Here is a 22909-nt window from a genome sequence, read left to right on the forward strand (position 1 = left end):
CACTCTTACTGATTTTCTGTGCATGGGCCTGGGGCAGCAGATGCTCCCAGGTGTGGTGATGCTGACATGCCTTGATGCCCTGCAGGAGTCCAGACTCTGCAAGACCCTCACATTAGCACCTCCAGGGCGCTGGGCTTCCTGGCACAGGAGTGACTGGGGATGGTACAAAACAGCCACTCCTGCAACTTCAAAGATGGTGGTGGAGATGGACAGACAGGCAGATGTAATAAACTAAGTGAGGTGGCTACTGAAAAACTGGAAGTAAATAGGTGAAAGTTGTAAAATGTCACTTCTTAGGTGAAAAGAAGGAACAAAAGGGGGTTGGCTGGCAATCCACTAACAAGAGTAATCTTGTTCTCCATACTAAGCTTGATTTTAACTCTATATGGAATATTTACAGGTAGAAAATGCTGTGAGATCTGCCAGGATGATTAAATGTCTAAATATGAACAGAATAACACTCAAGGCTCAAGGAAATATCCACTCTGACACCTTATGGATCTCAGGTTTCTCCTCTTTTGTTTTAATGGGAAATTGGCTCTAGATCTCTTGTTCTCCCTTCAAAGCCAAATTTCTGAAGGCTTTTTCATCAACCTAGCTCCATCAAATACTTCAGGACATAATCTGCTTGAGGACCAGTATGCAAAAGCGCTTCAGTGTGATGAAATCGGATGCAGCTGGCTTTCCTCACCAAACACGCTGGAAATGTGGTGGGGAAAGTCTTGTGGAAGAAGCATCAGAAAGGGCTGCCCGTAGAAAGGGATGATGGGCTGTGATTGTGCTTCCAGCAGCCTGTTATCGCTGAGTTACTGTTTTACATGAGAATTACAAACATCCTGTAGGAGCAGAGCTGTGGTCGAGGCTGTGCTTAACCAGCGCCAGCCTTTGATGAGGTGCAGGAAGGAACTTCCTTGTGGGTGCTCCAGGAAACTTGTTTTATGTGATTTACCAGTTCGTGCACTGACAGCTGCATTTGATATACTGAAAGGAGCAGATGGATCTTTGCCTTTGCTCTGGCTCAGTGTGAGCCCTGACTGCCTCTCAGGCTCTTTCAGCACCTCCTGCCTGGAGCAGAGTGCAGTATGTGCCGCTGTTAGGACACTGTAGGTGCTATGCAGACATCTATTGACAGTCCTATGGAGGAAAAGGTTTTTTTTCCTTCAAATTACAAAATTTAGGAGGAGAAGAACAACGCTGGAAAATTTTCATGAGGAAGCATGCCTCAGGTCAAACTAGCTCCGTTCTCTTGTTGTTAGTGCAGCCTCTCTCCTGAGGCTGTGAACATCCATGTGTTGTTATAGGCCAGCCTCCCAGGAAAGGAAAGGTGACTTTCTCTTTTTTTTTTTCTTTTTCCATTCTGAAGCTGCAGGTGAATGGCAGAGAACAAAAGGCACTCTTTGTTCTGCTGGGAAAGGCGGAAGGCATAAGTAATTTCTCTTCCTTGCTGGGAAAATACTGGTGAAAACATTATTTCATTCTGTATGTGGGAGCTTTTGAGGTACAATGTGAGGTTCCTCAGAAAGAGTTTTGGACAGAAGCTGCAAAACGAAGCACGGAAACAGACTGGCAACTCGTGATTTCCAGAGAACACAGGGCTGAGATTTTTTGGCATTGATCCACGTATCATGGACTTCCAAACCAAATTAAATGTGTAACTTTAACAACAAACAATGTGTCTCACTAGCAGAAGAGCAAGTTACATTGCTCACTTAATTAACATTTCTCACATTTGGCTGATGGCTACAGAGTGATGTTTTCAATACCATCAGTGATTCTGTAGAGAGTTCTCAGCTATGGGAATTATTAAACATAGTTTTCACTGTGACCGCAAGGCTACTAGTTACAAAGCATTCAGTTTTCTCTTCAGCTCATGCATTCCCAAGGCGAGCTGGAGATGGAAAACAGAAACCTGGCTGGGCACCCACATCCCAAAGGGAAGAAAAAGGTGAAAGCAAAATGATGATTATGGGAGAGACAGGGAAGCCCCTTCTCACACAGAAAGTTACACTATGTCACAAAAATTTCCCAATGGAGACAACTTACTCTCACAAAAGCACCCTTCAACAAGTCATATAACATACCTGTTCTACAAACTAAACCATCAAGGCAATCTTTGCCAATCTAGACACAGGTGTATTTACAATCTGCAGCACAGCTACCTTGACCTGAAAGGGTGACTTGTTTTTTTGCTTGCACCCAAAAGTCATGCTGACAGCACTGAACCAGAAGTAATAAAAAAATAAGTTTACAGGACTAGACAGAAATGAAAGAGTTGCAGAGCAGAGAAGAAAGGGTGACAGATCAGCTGCCACGGGGCAGCCAGCCAAGCAAGGCCTGGCCAGCTAGGCTCGGCCTGGTGGGCAGAGCTGGGCTGGGAGGAGAACCTGAGCAGTGACTGCCTGGTGTAGCTGGCAGTGAAGGAAGGGATTGCTCTGGCAAGGCCAAAGTGCTTAAAAATTGCTGCCTTTGGGGGAATTGCTTCACCCTCAGCAACTTTGTGAATGACACAAAGATGAATGATGCTGGTGATGTGCTGGAGGGAAGGGATGCCACGCAGAGGGACCTTGACAGGCTTGAGAGGTGGACCTGAGCAAACAACATGAGGTTCAACAAGGCCAAGGGCAAGGTCCTGCATCTGGGTTGGGGCAATCCCGAGCACAGATACAGGCTGGGCAATGAGTGGATTGAGAGCAGCCCTGTAGAAAAGCACTTGGGGGTACTGGTGAATGAAAAACCGTGAGCCAACAATGTGCACTTGCAGTGCAGAAAGCCAACCATATCCTGCACTGCATCAAAAGCAGCGTGGCCAGCAAGGTGAGGAAGGTGATTCTCCCCCTCTGCTCTGCTCTTGTGAGACCACACCTGGAGCACTGTGTGCAGCTCTGGGGCCCCCAGCACAAGAAGGGCATGGAACAAGTACAGAGATGGTCAGAGACAGGAGCACCTCTGCTATGAAGACAGGCTGAGGGAGTTGGGATTGTTTAGCCTGAAGAAGAGAAAGCTCTGGGGAGACCTTACAGTGGCCTTCCGATGCCTAAAGGGAGCCTGCAGGAAAGCTGGGGAGGGACTCTGTGTCAGGGAGTGTAGTGATAGAAGTGATAATGTTACGAAGAAATTCTTCAATCAGAGGGTGGTGAGGACCAGAGAAGCTGTGGATGCCCCATCCCTGGAAGTGTTCAAGGCCAGGCTGGATAGGGCCTTGAGCAACCTGGTCTGGTGGGGGGTGTCTGTCCATGGCAGTGGGGTTTGAACTACATGGTCTTTAAGGTCCCTTCCAACCCTAACCATTATGTAGTTCTATGAATTTCGGGGCATGACTCTGGAACTCCACAGAGAAGAAATTATTTTACTTCCCACATGCCAGAAGTCCTGCAGGCATAAATAGCATCACATGTCCCCTTTTACGTGCACCATGACAGGGTAATAAGAGATGACAGCTAAAAAAGTGAGGATTCCAACATGAGGATCAGTTAATGACTAGTTCTGCTACTAGCCTATCAAAGAAAATAACTAATGTATAGTATTCACACACTAAACATAAAACATGATGGTTATAAAACAGGAGGTAAGAGCACCACTGACTGTATTTTTTTCTTTAGGTGGCACTATCTTATTTTGAATCAACGTGAACCATTTCAGAGGCAAAGAGATAAGCAGGCTCTGAACACTTTTGTTTGAGTGTAACTTCTCATTTTCAGACGAGTTCTTGTAAGAGTAACAGAAATTCTCAAAATGTAGCATTTTCTGCAAATTATCACTTCCATCCCTCCAAATTCCCTTTTCACAAAATCTTTGCCTTTTTTTTTTCTACTTCTTATCAGAAAACAACTACCTTTCAGCCTAAAGGTAACTTCATGTATATGGATATACAATCAATGAAAATAAAGGCACACAATTGCCCTTTTGCTGCCTATAAAATATTTTCATTACCTGAGGGATCACTCCAAAGGCCTTCCTCCATTGCTGCAAGCTGACTGTGTTCCAGGAGATGCCATCAATCTGGATATCCCCTTCTGTATTCAGCAGTCTTAAAAATGCAAAAAGTAAAGTGCTTTTTCCTGAACCAGTTCTTCCTAAAAGGCCCACCTGCAATGCAAATTCATAAAAGCAAACACTTAATCCTGCTCATATATTAACCACAGCCCAAGGCAGCGACACTTAGAAATCTTAGCAGTGGAGAGCAACCCAAAAAGATCTCAGTGGGTTGGTGTATGTCATTCATTTGGGAATGATAAAAGCCTACACCAAGGGCTGAATGAAACACTGCACCAGGCTCTGTTTTGCTGGTGTAAACCTTCAGAATTAACTAGGGAAGAAAATTCATTAGTCTATGATTAGCCAAAGGACAGAAATTTGTTTATATATTATTTTTTATTCTGTAACCACCAGCCAAAGCTGCGATACTGACTTTTTCAATAGCTGGATTTTATATAGCTAATCTGAATTGTGGGCCCCAAGTATGGGCTGTGTTTGTATGATGACAATATAAATGTGAAGGTGATGTGAGGACTCTTCCTGCTGCCTGGCATCCTTTCCATCGCAGTGCCTCAGACCAAACAAGACAAGCAAAGGTCTATGTTGTGTGTCACCAGCAACCTCAGCAGATGAGAGCTCTCCCCTTTCATGTTTGTTTTTCCCTTGCTTCCCTATAGGACAGAGACAAATCCTCTTCAGTTTAAGGAGCATGCTCCAATTCTGGACGCATTACCTGTGAGTGCAGGGTTCATCAGTGGAATTGGATAAAATGTCTAAATCATAGTCATCGTAAAAGGATCTTTGTTTTAATTGCTCTGCCCCTCCTCTGTACAGTACAAAAGTATCTTTCATTCCCATTACTCCTCTGCTTCAATGGATTTTCCAGGAAGTAAATCAACCACACTGCAGCAGCACCCACACCTCCAAACTCCAGGAATCAGAGGTTGCCTTTTCTCTGAAGGCAGAGTGGTTTCAGGATGGTGCTACTAGAAGTCAGACCCCCAGTATCAACGTTTTGATGCCCTCAAACTTAGCAGATGAAATATTCAGTTCATGTAAACTAATACAGATCTATGAAATCTGGCAGAGTCTGGTGCTATTCAAACTAGGAGCTTAGAGCTGCCTCATGGCAAGGCCAGGGCATTGTCGCTGAACCTGTTTTCTCATCTAGGTGACAGAGTTAAAATTGGCTCTTCATCCATACAGCTGAAGCTCAGGAGATATTGCAAGTCTTTCTTTCCACCCTGCTGGGGACGATACTTCAGTGTGAACCTCAAGCAGAGTGTTCAACACCTGCCTAAATGCTGCCCTGAAAAGAGAGCTCTTTCTTGAATGTAACCCCACAAGATTAGTTAAGACTGCACAAAATCTGCACAAAGGTTAGCTAGGGGGTTGTAAACCTTTTAAAGAATAGAACTGTTTATTGTTTGCTATATAATAATTTGGCATAGCCTACAGCACCCGTGGAACACCCCTCTGACCGCCGAGCCGCTGGTGCGTTGATACCCTTGGCACACCGGCCAGTATTCTTTCGTGCCCTGTTCCACCTGGGTCAGTCTGCCCCCAGCATCTGTGCTCACTTGCACACTTCCCTGTCCACAGGAGGAGAAGGAGACAAGCTTCAGGCACTGCAAGAGGACTTGGAGAACTGCTGCATATATATTTTACATTTTTATTCTGCTCAAACACCCTCACCATGCTTCACTGAGGTGTAAATAGCTTAAAGACTTCTAGGATAATTAAGCCATTAATGATTTTCCTTACGATTTTTGTCCATAGCTAATAATCCTACAGATGAGCTCTTTTTCAGACATTTCTGTCATTCAGGTGATTTTGATGATTACTTTGTTCTGTTCTTCAATAATTTCATGTTTCCATTTACAAAAACTTACTGAGTCAATAAATAGGTTTATAATGACACCTCAATAGTTAATAGAAGTCAGATCAAAGACAACAAAGCAGTGCCTCACCGTCTGCCCTGAACTTATTGAAAAGGAAATGTTTTCCAAGACGGCAGCTCCTCCTTCAACGTATCTGGCCGTCAGGTCCGTCACAGTCATTTGGCCCCCGGATGGCCAGTTCTTCCCATCCTTTGCATGCCTGTTTTCAATTATAAGGGCATCTGAAAACTGATTATTCTTCTGTGGCTTAATGTTTTTCATCTCTTCTGTTGGCATGTCAATAAATTTAAATATTCGGCTGACAGACCGCATCTAGGAATCAAAACAAACAGTATTCTAATTATATTTAGTTATCAAACAAAACAAAATTAAATTATTCCTAATTCCTAGCCAGAACAGTGAGTCTCTTTTCTATGTAAGTTATACTGTGATATAATTTTAAAAGGTAGGCTACTTCTCTTATAGAGCTCTAGATTCTGTTTCTCTTGTACTCACAACACTGGCCAAGCATGTGATTCCACTTGCTTTATTCTAAAATGGACACAATAGTTGTTGTTGTTGTTGTTTTCCTTTATAATGTATTGTGAAAACTGCAGATGAACTGTATACACGAAAGCGAACTATTAACGTGAAAGAAATCCTGGAGTCTTCAACTCCTTCATCCTGTAGGGCATTGCCCTGTCTGAAAACTGAATTTCTTTGAATAATGATTAATCTTCAAAGATCAGCAGAATGCATGGAATTTGAAAGCTGCAAAGCTTTATGATCAAGTAAAGAGTATGGTCATCAGACATCATTTTAATATTTCTGAGAGATTATCTACAGATTTTTAGAAAAAAAATGCAAGGAAGTTCCATCATAATTATTTTTACATATGTAATTGTGCATATTATGTGAAGTTATCAAGTTCTGTAGTTCATGGACTTCAGACACAAGTTGCTATCTGCTCATAGCTGTCTTGGTGAATTTTCAAAGAAGCACGGGACTAGAAGGGATCCTCCTTATCTCATACACAATCTTTTATAAATGCGTCAAGTATCAGTTAATAGACAGTTAATTCATCTCCTTCATGAGAACTTCACTGCTTAGGCCATCATAAAACATACTTTTAATTCTATGGGCAGGTTTGTTCTTGGGCATTTTTAAATTTTAAATTCTAAACAGTTCTTTTTTTCCTAGCTGCATTCCCCACCTATTTGTGGAGGGCCATCTCAGATCGAGTCACCCTTTATTCTCCAGGACTAAAGAAAATCCAGGTTTAAGCCTCTTTCTTAACATACGTTCTCTTTCTCCAGACATCCCACTTGAAATTAATCTTTCCTGTCTGATCGGAACATATACAGCATTCTGAATGATGTTTACAGGGACGTGGTACAGATGCATTGATACTTTCCTACCTATATTAACCATATCTCAACACATATTCTTTACTTCACAATCACATCTTACAGTCATCCTTTGATCAAGCAGTGGTCGGCCAAGCTTTCCTCCACCTCAGGCATTTCTAACTGAAGAGATCCTTACTTACAAGAGAGGTTATTCTTAGCAGTCTCTAAGTTAAGCCTTTGCACTTTGTTTACTGAAATCTGTTTCATATTTGTCATCTGAGGTCACCTAATACCTTTTAACTCTCAGTGTTCTTTGTGCTGACACTGCCCTTCAGCTTTGTGCCTTTGGCAGATTTCTTCAACACAATTTTTTTTTTCCTTTGTTGAGAGCATTAGAAAAAAAAGATTAAAACTAGCTCAGTCACAAACCTAATCTTTGTTGAGTAGCCTGTCTACAGCTTAATACTTACTGCTTAATGCCATTTCCTTTCTATCCAATTCATTAACTAGTTTACAGTTTTGTAATAATCCTGATCTCCCTTCATTTACATAATTTCTGAAACAGAGCTAGAGCCAATGCTTTCCAGAAGACAGATCAGATCAGATCTACTGCATTACTTTTGTCTGGAAAATAAATCATCAAACACAGTTATCAGGTTAGTCTGACACAACCTAATTTCAGCAAACTTGAGTTTATTCCCTCTGTAAGCACTACATCTTTGCTTACTTCTTCAAACTAGTTTCTGAAGATCCTGCCATTGGACTAACAAACTGATGGTGGCATCAGTGACTTCTAATCTCTCCTTCTCAACTGAAAGTACCGTTTGTTATTCTGTCATGTGCCACCACTGCCGGGCTGGTGGGTTCATCTGAAGCGGCAGTTACTAGATCTCCAGCTTCTCAGACAGTCCTTTCTGAACTCTGCGGTGAACTCTGAACTGGGTCCAGTGCCACCCAGTCTGGGTGCGTTGATCTGCATTATTCCAGCCCAGTTTTACAGGTTTAACTGAAATGCCCAACTGCAGAGCCCAATCACGTTTAGTTAAAGACTCCACTTTTAGATGGACCAACTCACTGGTGATGTATGTAACTCTCCACTGACTGCACAGGAAATTTAGGGAGACCAGGATTATACCTTAGGTGCTTACTTGCATTATGCAACTACAACTAGGCTGGGTTTTTTTGTTTGTTTGTTTTTGGTGTTGTTGGTTTTTTTGCATGTAATTTCCCGTTCAGAGATTATAAATCCCATTCCTACCTTCCACTCCAATTCCGACTCCCAATATTAAACACTGTCATTACTGAAAACTGAGACCAAATATTTATCTAAAGCTTGGGCCATTTGCAAATCTAACTCTGATTTTGTCAAGTTGTGCTTCTCTTTATGCTTGTTGATCTCCAATGCATAGCTTGTTTTGGTTCTGTGGAGACTGTCGTTACCAATATGCTTCCAGAGAATGTTGCTAATCCCAGTGGTTTTAGAGTCTCCGTAATTTCCTACTGCTATTCCCATGATATACAGGAAACAAATTCCAACCCCTCACTTCAAGAAGACATGAGTTTCTTCTACAACCAGGTTCCTATGCACTTTAGTTCACCTAACTTAATTAACTACAGTCTTTATTTTGCCAAAATTTTACTTTTGAAAGCAAGATTAAGCTATAAGACAGTGTCAATTCTTATTGGTCATTAAGTCTTTAACAAAATAAGTAAGTAAATATATACACACATTGGTACTGCATCCAGGACTATTTGGGCCTTATTATTAGCATTTGTTCTCTAATCTGTACTCCCAGATCTCTCTCTTTAAAGACATTATGGAAATCCCTTTGTACATCTTTGACCTTATTAAAATGTTTTTGTATTCCCTCTGTAAACTCATGCTACTTGATGTATTATCATTCCTTCCTGCTCTTCGATCCAGATTGAAATATTGTTAGGTGGATTTTCAATTTGGAAGCAAATATAAATAATACCAGGAACTATTAGGAAAATTGCTTACATCTCTCATCACCTTGAAACAAAACTGTGACAGAAGTTTTGAAAGGCATGCTAACACCCAAGCCTATTGATCACAATTTCCATCTCAACTAGCGTGCAAGATGGAAAGGCATGGTAATCATCATGTTGACAGTTGAATGTCATCTCATTTTGGTGATACAAACAGAAGGACCTTGGACGAGACTGATGATTGTTTTCCTGTCTGACTGTATTTAGTAAACCCCCACAACGAACACCGTGCATTTATTTTAGTTGATGTTATATAGTACTTTTTTTTTTTTTTAACCAGAAATCTTATATTTTTAGAAATATCACAGCTTCAGAAATACTGCATCTTCTTTCCTGGCTTTGTCAAGAGCAATGAACTTCTGTCAGTGCCCCGAAGATCCTACTACTAAACAATAGCTAAAATCTGCTAGTAAGACATCTGGCCAACAAGCCTTATCTTATAACAGAAAGTTTAATCTCTATTTCGAAGTTCCCCTGACAGATTTATCAATCACTTCACACTTGAGGGTATTTTAGACAACTTAATACTTTAAATCAATTCAGAAGGATGCTTTCCCGATTCTGTAATTTGCATTATGATTTAGATCTGGGCAGAATTCAGCATAAGTGTCAGCAACATTTTACAATGATATCCATTCTTCCTTCCACTGGTAGATATCTTCTGTCATTCATAATGACAGGTAGAATGTAGATGACAGCAAGTTTCTTATCCATTATTCCTATCAGCAATTTACCTGCTATATTCACATTCTCCAACTAATGCTTTAGAATAAAAGAGTATATTTACTACTTTCAGCTAAAAATGTCTAGAGCATAATACACTATTTTAAGCCTTGCCTAATTGTATTTTACTGAAATTTTAATAACATTACAAATAACATTACAAATTCTAATTTTCTCATTAATATCACTTAAACTCTTCTTAACGTTGGATGAGAATTCATAATATAATTATGTAACCTATGTTTCCAGAATGTGGAAGAAGTAATTCTTTTACAAGTAATCTAATACTATTAATTTCATAAGGCCTTATATTCTTCTGCTAGAAAGAGTAGTTACTTTCTCCAAACCAGATAGGCACAGTGTTTAACAACAGTGTAGCACACACCATCCCCTCAAAAACAGGCCATCCACAAAATGTCCAATGGCTCAAGTTGTGAAAAACAAACAAACAAATAAAAAATGCGCAGTTAGTCACTGTGAAAACTGGGTCGGTGCAGACAGACCATATGTTATTACTAAGGTTTCTTATATTTTACTGTTATGTTTTGGCTGCACTTACAGGTCATATAATCCTCTTCCAAACTGCAAAATTGAAATACTTAGTTCAAACTTCTGATGATATTTTTACTCTTTCTCATATTGCTTTGCAGACAGAAAAGAAAATGTTCTCACAGATTCTTATTGATTCTGTGCCCTTCGAGATGACCAACCCTTCATTTTGAGAACTGTCACTCTCATGCAGATTATACAGTCAAGTATTTAATTTTTAAAGTTTTACTAGACTAACAGTATTCTCAGGTTTTCTGATGACCATAGTAAAATGAATATTGTGATCATTTCCTAGTTAAAAATTACCAATTAAACAGGTTCAAAGAGAAATAGCATGGAAAAATAAAAGCATGAAAACCAGCTGTAAAAGCAACATTATTTTTCACAATCCTATTTTTTTCTTTGGTTCACTTCTGTACCATGCACTATAATTCTTCAACATCGTGGTGTACAGGATGGGGCACTATGAAGTTTAGCAAATGTGTTTTTAATATCTCTTTTGGGGATTCTTTTTATATCTTCTTACATGAGTGATCTTGGCAACAGTGAAAGCATGGCAACTTCTTGTTCCCTGATAAAAGGAATTGTCCTTCCCAGTTTTAGTGCTGTTATTGCAGGATACACATCAGTGAAAGAGGAGGCTATAAGCATTAACATTCCACTGGGACTAGCCAATGCTTATCTGTGAAAGCATCATTTAATGAAAAAGTTGTTTTTTATTTCCTTATGGAGAAAAAAAAAATTATATATAATATATATAACGAGACTGCCTGTTGGGATAAGAAAAAAAGTGAAAACCAGCTAAAGGGGTTTTAGTAGAAATGATCAAAGTGAGGAGATAAATCTAGCCTAACTGGTAGCTTTAAATGAAACAATGGATAGTTGTCAGAGTGACCAACATATGTTTAAAAAAAAAAAAAAAGGAGAAAACGAGCAGATAAAGTATCAGGAGTTGAGAGAACAAAATGCCGAAACCATTATGGGGTATTAAAAGACAATGGGGATTTTTCAGCTAGAGCCAAATAAAGTTCAACAGAAATCACTTCAAAGAAGAGTATATCTGTGCATGTAAAACAAAAATCCAGAATCTAGAAACTCGCATTGCTTGAAAATGTATGCCAGCATCACAGAAAGCCCTAGAAGGAGGCTGCATGAAATTAAGTCAAATTTGCCACCTACCAGTCTCTTTGGCCAGTATTTCTTCTAGTACATTTTTTTCCTTCTTCACACGATCCTGTTTACCTATTCTCCTACCCTCTTATCCTTTTGTCTGCACTTATTTCTCAAATGTCCCATATCTTGCATATTTTGTAAAAGAAAAAATCAGCACGAGGTTAATGTTATGCACTAATTGCAGCAGCTGTGTCATCAGCGATGGGTTTCAACCCCTTGCAGAAAACACCAGCTTATATGACAACCGAAGACACCACCTACAACTGTGAGTACTCAGGCACACTCGTGTGCCGGCTGGTAAGCATGGATGTCACAGCTGCTCAAGGAATGGCAGGAGTAATGTCATTGAGAGCAGCGTGTGCATATGTGTAACTGGAGGCACAAGGAGATATGTCAATTCTTGCCAATCAGGTCCTGTGGGGGGCTTTGGAGTACCCCCTGGGAGAAATATAACCAAAACAGAGCACTACGCCAGGCTTTAACCAAATGACTGTAAAAGACTTTAAAGGGGGGGAGTTTGAAATGTAGACAATATAAAGTGTAGAAAATCATATATCTGCATCACCCAGTGAAGAAGTATTACCTCAAAACCATGAAGCTGTTCTTATTTCCTCAAACACAAAAGCAGCTTTTGAATGTCAGGAAAAACAGGAATATCTATCAGCCTGGCACCTGGGATACTTAAACATCCATGGGATGGGGGTGGTGCCAAAACAAGTCCAGAGCATCTGTCTATAAACTGAGGCAACTTAGGAGACTGTCATTAATAGAACCAGTGCTCCAGCACTCTGGTTTGTCTTAATATAGGGAAAAGAACTCACAAACTCCTAAGGCAAATTGCAACTTTCTTTTGCTGGGGAAAGGGAATTAATTTACTTTTATATTGCTATTAATGGATGACACTTTAGCATCAGCATGTTTTAGAAAAGGAGATGTTTTTCTTTATTAAAACACTAGTGTGTCCAGCACCCTCCGAATCCTACAGTAAGATTTTCAGTTGCTCTTGTGTGAAATGCCATCAGTTTGCATTAACCAGTATAATAACTAAACATAATTCTCATACAGATTGTTGTATTTCAAATGATAACGTTATGCCTTATGGGGCTAAAATACTATACAAGAGAGTTGTCTGAATGTTACTGTCACCATCACGCCTTACCAATGGCATGTTTTACTTTGTATTGGTCACAGAGCTGCAGTTCAGCTCCTCTTGCAGTTATGGCAAACAAACTCTTGCACAAATTGCTTGCCCTTCAAGACAGGCTGTTCTAACAACCCAAGGAAGAATCATCTTAAAACAATTGGTGGATAGGGAAAAAATGTGTCCCTGAATGGCAGTCAGCTTTCTGGACTATCACTAATCATACACGTAAACAAGAGATTAGATGTTGTAAGTGGTTAATTCCCAGTTTTAGCGCTCTTAAGGATTTCCTTCAGGATGAGGGTAGTTGAATCACTTATTTAAAGAAATGCTGAACTAGCAAATATTCCCTCACTGTCACTGTCTGCCCCGTTTCTTTTTTAAACAACTCATTTCAGCTAATCAGGATCTAATGGTCTCCAAGATCTGCTGTAAAAGCTATTTGTTTCCCAGTGCCAAAATGGTTGGCTTGAGAAGCTAATTTAGGATTCAGAGGGGGTATGACTGGATGTGGGAGATATTTTTTTTCTCACAATTTTTAATAGATGTAATTACAGTTTATATGACTTCTGAATTTTGTTGGAAGAATTCTTCTGTCCAAAATGAACCCTAGAATGCCTGAAGTGTAACTATTAAATTCAAAAATAACATACGAAACTTTCATACATTTAAGCTCATGCATGATGAAAACTGCAGGAACAAATGTATTCTTTTATGAGTTTCCTGTCTGCCTCTCACATCTCAACAAATAAGTGATGATGAATTGACCATGTGAAATATTCTGCCTTAAAAGTCAATCCTAACTAATGAACTAAATACACAAATTAAAGAGATAAACAAGAACAACTCCAAAGCCTTGTTTCATAGGTTATTTTAAACAAAACCAGAAAAAGACCATAAAGGAAGTCTAGGAAAAATGTATATCACTATTGATTTTGCATGAAAGGAACTTAAACACATTCATTATGATCTGCTGTGCAAAGCACTTAAGTGGACCAAGTAAGGTTTGGTTAGATATATAACCATAACAAAATGCCAAGTCTTTCCGAAGTTTTCCCATCACTGCTACATATGCAATCTGAATCCTTAAATGCAAGTATTTGCTGTTCTCTCTTCTAGTCCAGGAGCATTTCTGATCATAGAAAAACTTGGCTTGTGCTTTGCCAAAGCCAGTAGGTAGCTGCAAAAGGTATAAGGAGAATTTCCCTGACACATTTGATTGACATACAAGTCTGATAATAACTCAGTGAACATCCACAATCAACAAAATAAGGCAATTTCTCAACACAAACAGAGCACAGCACAGCACAATTTATGCTTACCAAGCTATCCACATCTATGCTTGAGTTTACTGCCCACTGCAAGGTTCCCATGATGTTCATGGCTAAAGTAAGAATAATGCCAACTCGGCCTGGTCCATCACCTACAGAGAGAAACATATATTCAATATATATGCAAATAAAAAGCTAATAGAGATCAGAAAATTAATATGGATATACCATATACAATACATAAGATACATATAACATCTTAAAATACATATTCAAATTCTCTCTTTTATTTGATGCAGAAAACATGGGTTTGTTGATTATACAAAAAGATTCACAGTTTAGTCATCAAACTCCTGAAAAAAATGAAGAAAAAAATATGTCAGTTTTCCAAATAAAAACAGGAACAAATTAAAAAAAAAACTACTAGGTCTTCAAAATAAAAAACTAAAAGGGGAGATGAAATATTGTTTCCCTATGAATTTTAGAGGAATTAAAAGTCTCCTAGGTAACAAAAGTATTGTAGATGCATATTTTCATATAGAAAGTATGTGTTTTTTTCTTTTCCCTTCCAAAAGTCATGAGAGCTCCCAGTACAGTAAACAGAGGATAATATTTCATACGCTATACAATATTGGATGAAATGTGCACTTTTATATAATTCCTTCTCAACACTGAAATATGATCAAATTACATTTGGATGTTGTTAGAATAAAAAACCTCATTCACAAAATCAGCAACTCCTTGTTCATCAGCTGTCATAGCAGTGAAACTATATCCAGATCCTGAACAAAAAGTTCCGTGTAAAACTGGGGAAAAGGAGTATACTGCCAGAGAATGAAGATTTAAAAACAACAACAGCAACAACAACAAAAAACGTACATAATGAAAGCATACTGAATTAAAAATTGTACTAAAATTTATTTGTAGCTAAACCTGCCGAGTTTTTCTACAAAACTGAACTGTTCCGACACATTGGGAATTCTCAGCTCCTACTCTGCTTGCCAAAGACTGGCTTCACCTGGCCCAGCCACAGACAGCATTTCAGATACGAGCAAGACAGTAAGGTATACAGCCTTTCTCTTTTGTCTTATCTCATTTTGATGGGTATTTTGAATGGAATTTGCAAAACTTCACATCAGGAAAAAAGTCAGTGGGTGGGAATTAGAAAACTGAATGAGTACTTCTGCTATTGATGCGGTTTTAAGAGATCATTAAAACTTACCATGTCTTACTCAGCCATTTGCAAAATGAGAGGAATATTAACCTTGATTTACTGAAAAACTTCAAGCTATACACATGGTAATCACCATCCAAACATTTCGGTACACTCATGTGGTTACATTAATGTGGTTTAGAAGCCACAAGACTACTTTTATAGCAATCATAGTCAAGAAAAGAAAGTTCTGGCCCCTCAGATATTATTTGCAAACTAATCCTTTCTATGAGTCTTCTGCAACAGCAGATTGCACACAATATTGTTTAATTTCTATTTTAAGTAAATCATATTTTCCGTTTTCTGACATACTTAAATCAGTGAGTCCAATGTATGCTGGAATATACAATGATGTATTTCCATCAGAAGTGTCTACAGCTGAGCTGTTGAGCAGAAGCAAGACTTGCATTTCAGTATTCCAGTAAAGTTAACTGTACCTGTAGTTATGATAGAGATGAACGCCACAGCACTGAAAAAGACAACAAAAATCATTTCTATCCTCATCTGGAACCAACGCAGTGTTGACAGGTAGAGGAACCAGTTTGCTGTGTGTAGGTTCAGAGCTTTGTGAAATAAGGTTTCAAAGTACGGCTGCCGCCCAAAGGCTCTCAGCGTCCATAGTCCTTTTAAGCTTGTAACAAGATGTGTGAATATTGGACTCCGAGCTGTAAAGTGTTTAAATAAGAAACATCATAAACACTCGTAAGAAAATACCTTTGATGTAACAAAAATACACAGCCCTGTGCTTTAACTCTCAGCAGTGTAACTATTGTCATTGGTTTAATTTATATTAAGTAATCCTAGCACAGGATATACAACAACAGCATCTGTGGGAATGGGTTGAAGTTCCATTCACTGGCAAGCCAGGAAGACACTGAATGCGTCTTCTAATTCCTCATATTTGGCATGTTACTTGGGGAAACTCCTGGTCTGCTGTAAGATGTCACAAGGGAAAGAAGGCTTCTCCCCAGCCAAAATGAATTCCTACAGTTCTGCAAACTCCGTCACGTAAAGGTTGTGCCGTTTGTTGTTGTTTGCTTAGCGCAGCTAGAGTACTTTAGTGCCCTGGATTCCACTCTACTGACACGGTGGTAACTTTAAGCAGATTTTGCATGATCTGTTTAAAGTGGTGAGACAGTGCTGGATCTCTGTGAACATTAAACAAATTTAAATTTATATCTGAGGAGCTTCTGAGTTATGCATGAGTAAAAGTGAAGATGATCATCAGTGTTTAAGATTCACAAATAACTAACTGAGGATCTGCCAGTTTTCTGTAAAGCCAGACCACAGTCCTGATCTGCAAACCCACACTTCAGAATCATTTTTTCCATTTTATTGGGCACATGTTAGTCTCATAGTAGGGGGAGAGGAAGAAATTTAGTCAAATAACTTATTCAGAAATAAGAATTATATGCAGCCATAAAAGAAATATACAGACATTGAATTTTTTTCTTATAAAGAAAGAAACTCTTGGCGCACATAAAAAGCCTGACCACATTTTTTCACATTAAGTTTACTATCAAAAAACTGTATGTCAGGACTTTATTTGTTTTCAGCTGCAGTGGTGATAAAGCCCAGCTTTAAATAGGTCTTCTCCATCGCTCTTTGGCAGCAGAGCACTCGGTATTGGCTGGATCAGTAACAGCAGTGCTTTTAAGGAGATATGTGTTCTACTCGCAGAGACAATAGCATCTTACAAGAGAAAAGGCAAAGAAGAGGTGAAAGGGTGAATCACTTCTCAATTGATTTGTTGCAGATTTAGGAGTCTACCAATTTTGCTGCTCATACCTTCAGATTCCAGTTGTTTCAGCTGCTGAGAAGTGTGGATGAAGTATGCCCTTAACACAACAAAGGTTGCTATCACAGGCACTGATGCCAGGAAGATGTAGGGTTGTAATATTGAGACTACTGTTATAGCGCCAATCACAATCAGTATTAACTGTAGAATGAAAGAAAAATACTATTGATATAGTAAACTTGTCATTTGACAGACTAGAGATTGATGATGAATCTCCTTCCCATGGCAACTGTGTATTGTTTTGAGAACCACAAAATGCTAACCTAAGTACGACTTGCGGCTGAGAACAAGCCTCTGTGAAAAGATCAAGAATAACTGAGACCAGATCTATGACCTAGAGGAATGGCTGTCATCTTTTCTAATACACAGAAGAAATGTTTTCTGTAGTACAGCCAGTATTGCAAACTTCTAAATTATGAAGCCACACTCACACACAAAACAAAACAAAACAAAACAAAAAAAAAAAAAAAAAAACCTATGCACTCACTCTCCAGTTAAAATTGTAAGAATGATAGTTGCTGTATCTGCAGCCACCTCCCAGGCCTACTGAAGCTGTCCCTGTCTTTCCTAGGCTAGGTGTGCTAGATTGTCAGAAACTGAGACCCATTCTCCTGCAGATTCTGGGACAATCATTTTTTCTGAGGATTAGAAAAAATGGGAAATAGTACATCAGCACCTGTTCCAGGGACTGTAACCTACATATGAAACTAGTGATTATAGTCATTCTGATCAGAAGACAGGAGATAAGTCGTAAGAGAACTTGTGGTATTACTTAGAAGGGAAAACAAACAAACAAACATGTTTTAAGGAGACAGAAGACTCAAACAGAAAAAAAAAAATCATTCCAGAGTTAATCTATTTAACCCACCAGAAAGTACTACCATTCTCCTAAGACCTCATCCTCAGTAGCTCTAAATCAGGTAAATTAGCTAAATCAGGTCTTGGTCTTTACTCTGGAAACATCTTAAGCACTAGGGCTGTTTCTGTCTTATACCTGAATTGGTGAAAAACAGATACATCCATGTATGCAGAATAGCAAAAGTCTGCTTTATATAAGAGTGTTACCTTTCACACTAAACAACTACTTCAATCTGCAAGCTTATCATCTGAAAACAACTGCAAATGGACAATTTTGACAAAGATGAATATCACATTGAAACATCACTGTAACTGACCAGCTCACAGAACCACAGCATGGCTGAGATTGGCAGGGACCTCTGGAGCCTACTTGCTTCAACCCCTGCTCAAGCAGATACACAGAGGTTGAGCTTTCAGGACTGGAATGGAGGCCAGACCAGGAGACATGTTCCAGTGCTTCCTCTGTGTCATCATTTTGGAAGTCACAGCTGGTGGTAGAGACAGCAACTCAGCCAGCATCCAGAGTGGCAACGACTGCAGCAGCCAAACTGGTTAACCAATGGTGGTTTATTAATTTAGGGGAAACACAGTCAAGACCATAGCTATAAATGCCCAGTGAGTTCACTATGATTTTCTGAGTGAGTCTCAAAACTTATTTTATATATATTATATATATATGAAATATATATATTATATGAGATATATATATATATATATATTTAAACCCTAGGGAATACCAATGTGTGCTAACAGCATCTCATATGAAGGATTTCCAAAAAATTATGACCCCCTTGTAAGAAGACCCCTCCTGTCTTCTACCTGCACTGGTAGAAGACAGATAGATGTTTAAGCTGGTTGCAATGCTACTGCAGTCATTAGCTGGCTATAACTCATACTCAAAATGTATGGAAGCAGGCCAGATGGCTGTCAGAGAAAACATCACATCACACATGCTCTCTCTTGCAATTGATGTAAAATTAGTAGGTTTTCTTCCTTTTTGCATAGCTGGGTGTATCTCAGTGACTGAAGAGAAATCCTGGGGCCTCATTTATCCTGGATGAAGAACCATCATCCGTAAAAGGAGGATATGTCTAATGCCCACAAAAGTCCTAAGAAAAAAATGTATCATGACATCCACTGCTGCAACAAAGAAGGAAGCAGTGTCCTTAAATATGAGAGTCATGTGAGTCATCTCATTCTCATAGAAGAGGGAATGAGAACCAGCTCTAAAATTTTGTGCCAAATTCTTGGGAAAAGCTCAGAATTCATTTGCATATCCCAATGACAAACTTAGGCAACCATAAACTGAAGGCTAGCGGACAGCAACTTTCCATCTCCGTCAGACTTGGATTTGGGCATCCCAATAGACTTAGAAGTCTTTTTTTTCCTGTAGATCTCTGCACCTGGGAAGGAATAACCACAAGCCACAGTACAGGTCGGAGACCGACTTTTCACAGAAGGTTCTGTGGGTCCTGCTGACCATGAGCCAGCAATGCATCCCTGCAGCAAAGAAGGCCACATTGCCTGAAAGTCAAGGAAAGTGATCTCCCCCTTCTCTTCAGCACTGGTGAGACAGTAACTGGAGTGGGCTCTCCAGTATGAGACATACAGACATACTGTATTGAGTCCAGTGAAAGATCATGAAGGTGATAGAGGACTGGAATATCTCACATATGAGGACAGACTGAGAGACTTGGGATTGTTTAACTTCAAGTAGAGAAAGCTCAGAGGGATTTTAGCAGTTTGTATAAATACGTAATGGTATTTAATCTCTATTTATAAAAAATATTTTTATAATTTATGTATATTTAAATGTCATCAGGTATTTGGAGTGGAGTAGAGAAGACAGAGATGGACTTTTCTCAGTGTCACCCACTGAAAAGACAAGAGGCAATGGGCACAAGTCAAAATTTACAAAATTCCACTTAAACATAAAAACTTTTTTACTATGGGATGGTCAAACACTGGAACAAGTCACTCTGAGAAGCCGTGGAGTCTTCACCCATGTGGATATCCAAAATCCAGTATGGCTGCAGTTGACCCTGCTTTGAGCAGAAGGATTGGAGAGGTCCCAGGCCCTAGGTCCATAGGTCCCCTCCAACATCAACCATCCTGTGACTGTGATAATCAGCATATAAAGAGAAAGTCGTACATGTAACTTCTCTGTATCTTTCAGATTAATCTGACATTGTTTATTGCAGCGTCCCTGGAAGTCAGAAGCTGCCAAACAAGTCTGAATCTACAGAGGTCTAACAGAAATGTTTTATAGGGGATGACTAGTAAAAAGTGTTCAAGACAGTGGGTAGGTTCAATGATCTTCTCCAGAAGAGTGGGGGAAGACAGAGTGGCTTATGGTGCATGTCCAAGAACCTCTGCAGTTGAGACTTAGGAGACTGAGGTATACCTATGAGACCTTAGACTATAGGTTAGCTTCTGAAAGGCATCAGAACAGAAAAGCCAAATCTAGGGACTTTCCTTATCATTGAAACCTGACAAACTAGTCAGCTTCTTGTACATGGTTTGACACAGAGACAGACTAACAAAAATTGGTTTGGAATATCTCCTCCATGGCAGATCCAAAACATCAGAAACAAAAAAGCCACAGCAGAAAAGACAGCAGTGAATCCTGATTGCACTGAAGATGACATCAACAACTCAGAGAAGTTCTCAGTGTCCATGTATACTGATTCAGCAAAGCTTCATGACTTCAGGTGGGCACAAAGTAGTGCTGTAGTTTTCTTGAACCTCTTAAGGTGGAGCTGCACTGTCCTCTCTAAAGTCACAAGGCAAATTTATCAATTACTAATGAAGATATAGGGAAAGGGACTTGGTTTTGAACAGATCATCATGTTGGTAAGGACTGCAAATCAGAGCAAACTCACAGATGGAGTCAAGCAGACTGTGCAGCACAGTGTTTGTGACAAATAAACCTGACTTGCATATTTCCTACATAAATGTAGAGAAGAACAGAAGTGCCATGGATAATTTTCATTTTATTTTTAAAATGTTCCAGGAGCTAGCTCTATTTGAGAAAAAGCTGGTGTTGTAGCATTAGTGCTACTGAGGGGTTCTGGGATCCATATAGGGCCACAGAGTCTCAGAATAGGCAGGATTAGGAGCAAACAAAGGCAGCCTCCTTGAAAAACACTGGAATTTCTCTCTGTATTTCATCAGTGTTCTCTTCAGAGTGAATGATTTGGAAGGTCATTCAAAACTCATCAAGATCCTACAATGCATGGAGTTTCCCATGAATTATGCTGGAAACAAGTGTTTCCATCAAAAAAAAAGAGACAAAGTCTGAAAGTCTGCAGTTCTACAACTCTTAAGACATAAAATTCTTCCAAAGAATTCCTCCTCCTGAAGCTCTCTTTCATCACACACATCTAGCTCATGCCTTGCAGACTTGGCTTAAATCACAGAGACAAAGGAAGAAGGAAAAAGGGAAAAAAAAAAAAAAGGAAAATAGTGAAAAAGGGAAAAAAAAGAAAATGGTAAAAAAGGAAAAACAATTAAAGAAAAAAAGGAAATAAAAGAGGAAAAAAGAGAAAAGAGAAAAGAACAATAAAACAAAGAAGGGAAAAGGAAAATCAGAACTGCCCAACTGAGAGTTGAAAACATATTATCATGGGTGAAACTTCCAAATAAAGCAGGCCAAGAAGAGTTTCAACAGAAGATAAGAGAACAGAAAAAATGAAAATACATTCAAACAAGACAACAGGTAAATTAATTTTGATGCTACCTAACTGGGAACAGAAGAGACTAAGAGGATAATATCATGAAAATGACTGGATGCAATCAAAGGAACTGCATTAAAAATATTAATCTTGAATAAAGATAACTGAAAGAAACCAAGGAATGCCTTTTGGAGCTGAATGTGGACAGCAGCAGGAGTACTTGTAGTGAAGAGAACTGCAAGGCAAAAATGTTTCTGAACCTGAGTACTTACAAGTGGTTTGCACAAACAGTGGAGGTAGACAATGGGCAAGAACTCAAAAAAAGAAGCAATGAAGTTGACTAACAAGGTAAGCAGCTATGTAAACAGAAGTACAGACTGAAAGAGAGTGATGGGATTTGATTCTGGTCATTAGTTCTTATTAATATGATTAAATGATATATCACATCGTTATTAAAATAATAATTAATATTTCTTTTCCATGATTTACAACTGAAACTTTACAGTGCTATAAGAGCAAAATCTAGAACTTTTGTTCTACAAACCTGAATGAGGTCAAATACTGTAAGTGGAAGTAAATCATCTAGTATCGCCGTATCTTTTGAGAATCTGTTAAGTATACCACCTATGCATTAAGAAAAAAAAATAAAAATAAAAGTAAAAAATAAATAACACATTTTTAACACTCCTTAAAAATCCTACATTTATTACCTTAATCAAAAAAAAAAAAGAAAGTGTTATTGTTGTTTTCTGAATAAAAAATACTAAGGGTAAATACAAGATTTATATTCTAGTACAAACAATTTCATTACAGATTAATAGAGCTACATCATGGATGAATTTGGTTTCATAACGTCTGTTTCAATTCTTCAAACATCAGAAAAACTCCAGAAAAAAATGTAATAAGAACAAAGAAACAAAATTAAACAGGACAGAAACAGACACAAGGCATAAGGTCTGTACCTCCTATGCAGCAGACTTTGCTGAGGCACAGATAATCTGCATATCAGCATTTGTATGAATTTGTACACCATTATCTTAGTTTCTGAGCAGAATTATTGTGTTAATCACCAAATAACAACAGAATTAAGAATATAATGGGAAAATGAAGAAGAAACCCTGTGTTACATTGCCATTTACCAATGCTCCCTTTAATCTAGTATGCACCAGTAAGTGCATACTAGTATGGGAAAGGAATTTCACGTACAGCAGCAGACAGAACTTGTTGCACCAGTTATATAATGAACTCTGTATCAACTCCAGAGACAAATTTGAATATGAATACCATTATTCACA

At 38.9% G+C, this 22909-nt stretch overlaps 1 protein-coding gene across 1 annotated transcript in view; it reads right to left on the reverse strand.

Annotated features, from left to right (window-relative positions):
* Window positions 1-22909, reverse strand: part of CFTR (CF transmembrane conductance regulator) — an 86057-nt gene that overhangs the window by 10639 nt on the left and 52509 nt on the right. The window contains exons 18-23 of the mRNA XM_080579309.1: window positions 22159-22238; window positions 17073-17223; window positions 15722-15949; window positions 14123-14223; window positions 5946-6188; window positions 3931-4086 (exon numbers count right to left, since the gene is read on the reverse strand). Of these exons, the coding sequence (XP_080435435.1) occupies window positions 3931-4086; window positions 5946-6188; window positions 14123-14223; window positions 15722-15949; window positions 17073-17223; window positions 22159-22238 (959 nt within the window). The remainder of the gene's footprint in view (window positions 1-3930; window positions 4087-5945; window positions 6189-14122; window positions 14224-15721; window positions 15950-17072; window positions 17224-22158; window positions 22239-22909) is intronic.

Source organism: Anser brachyrhynchus, assembly GCF_964034855.1.
Source record: "Anser brachyrhynchus genome assembly, chromosome: 1".
NCBI classification, from domain to species: Eukaryota; Metazoa; Chordata; class Aves; order Anseriformes; family Anatidae; genus Anser; species Anser brachyrhynchus.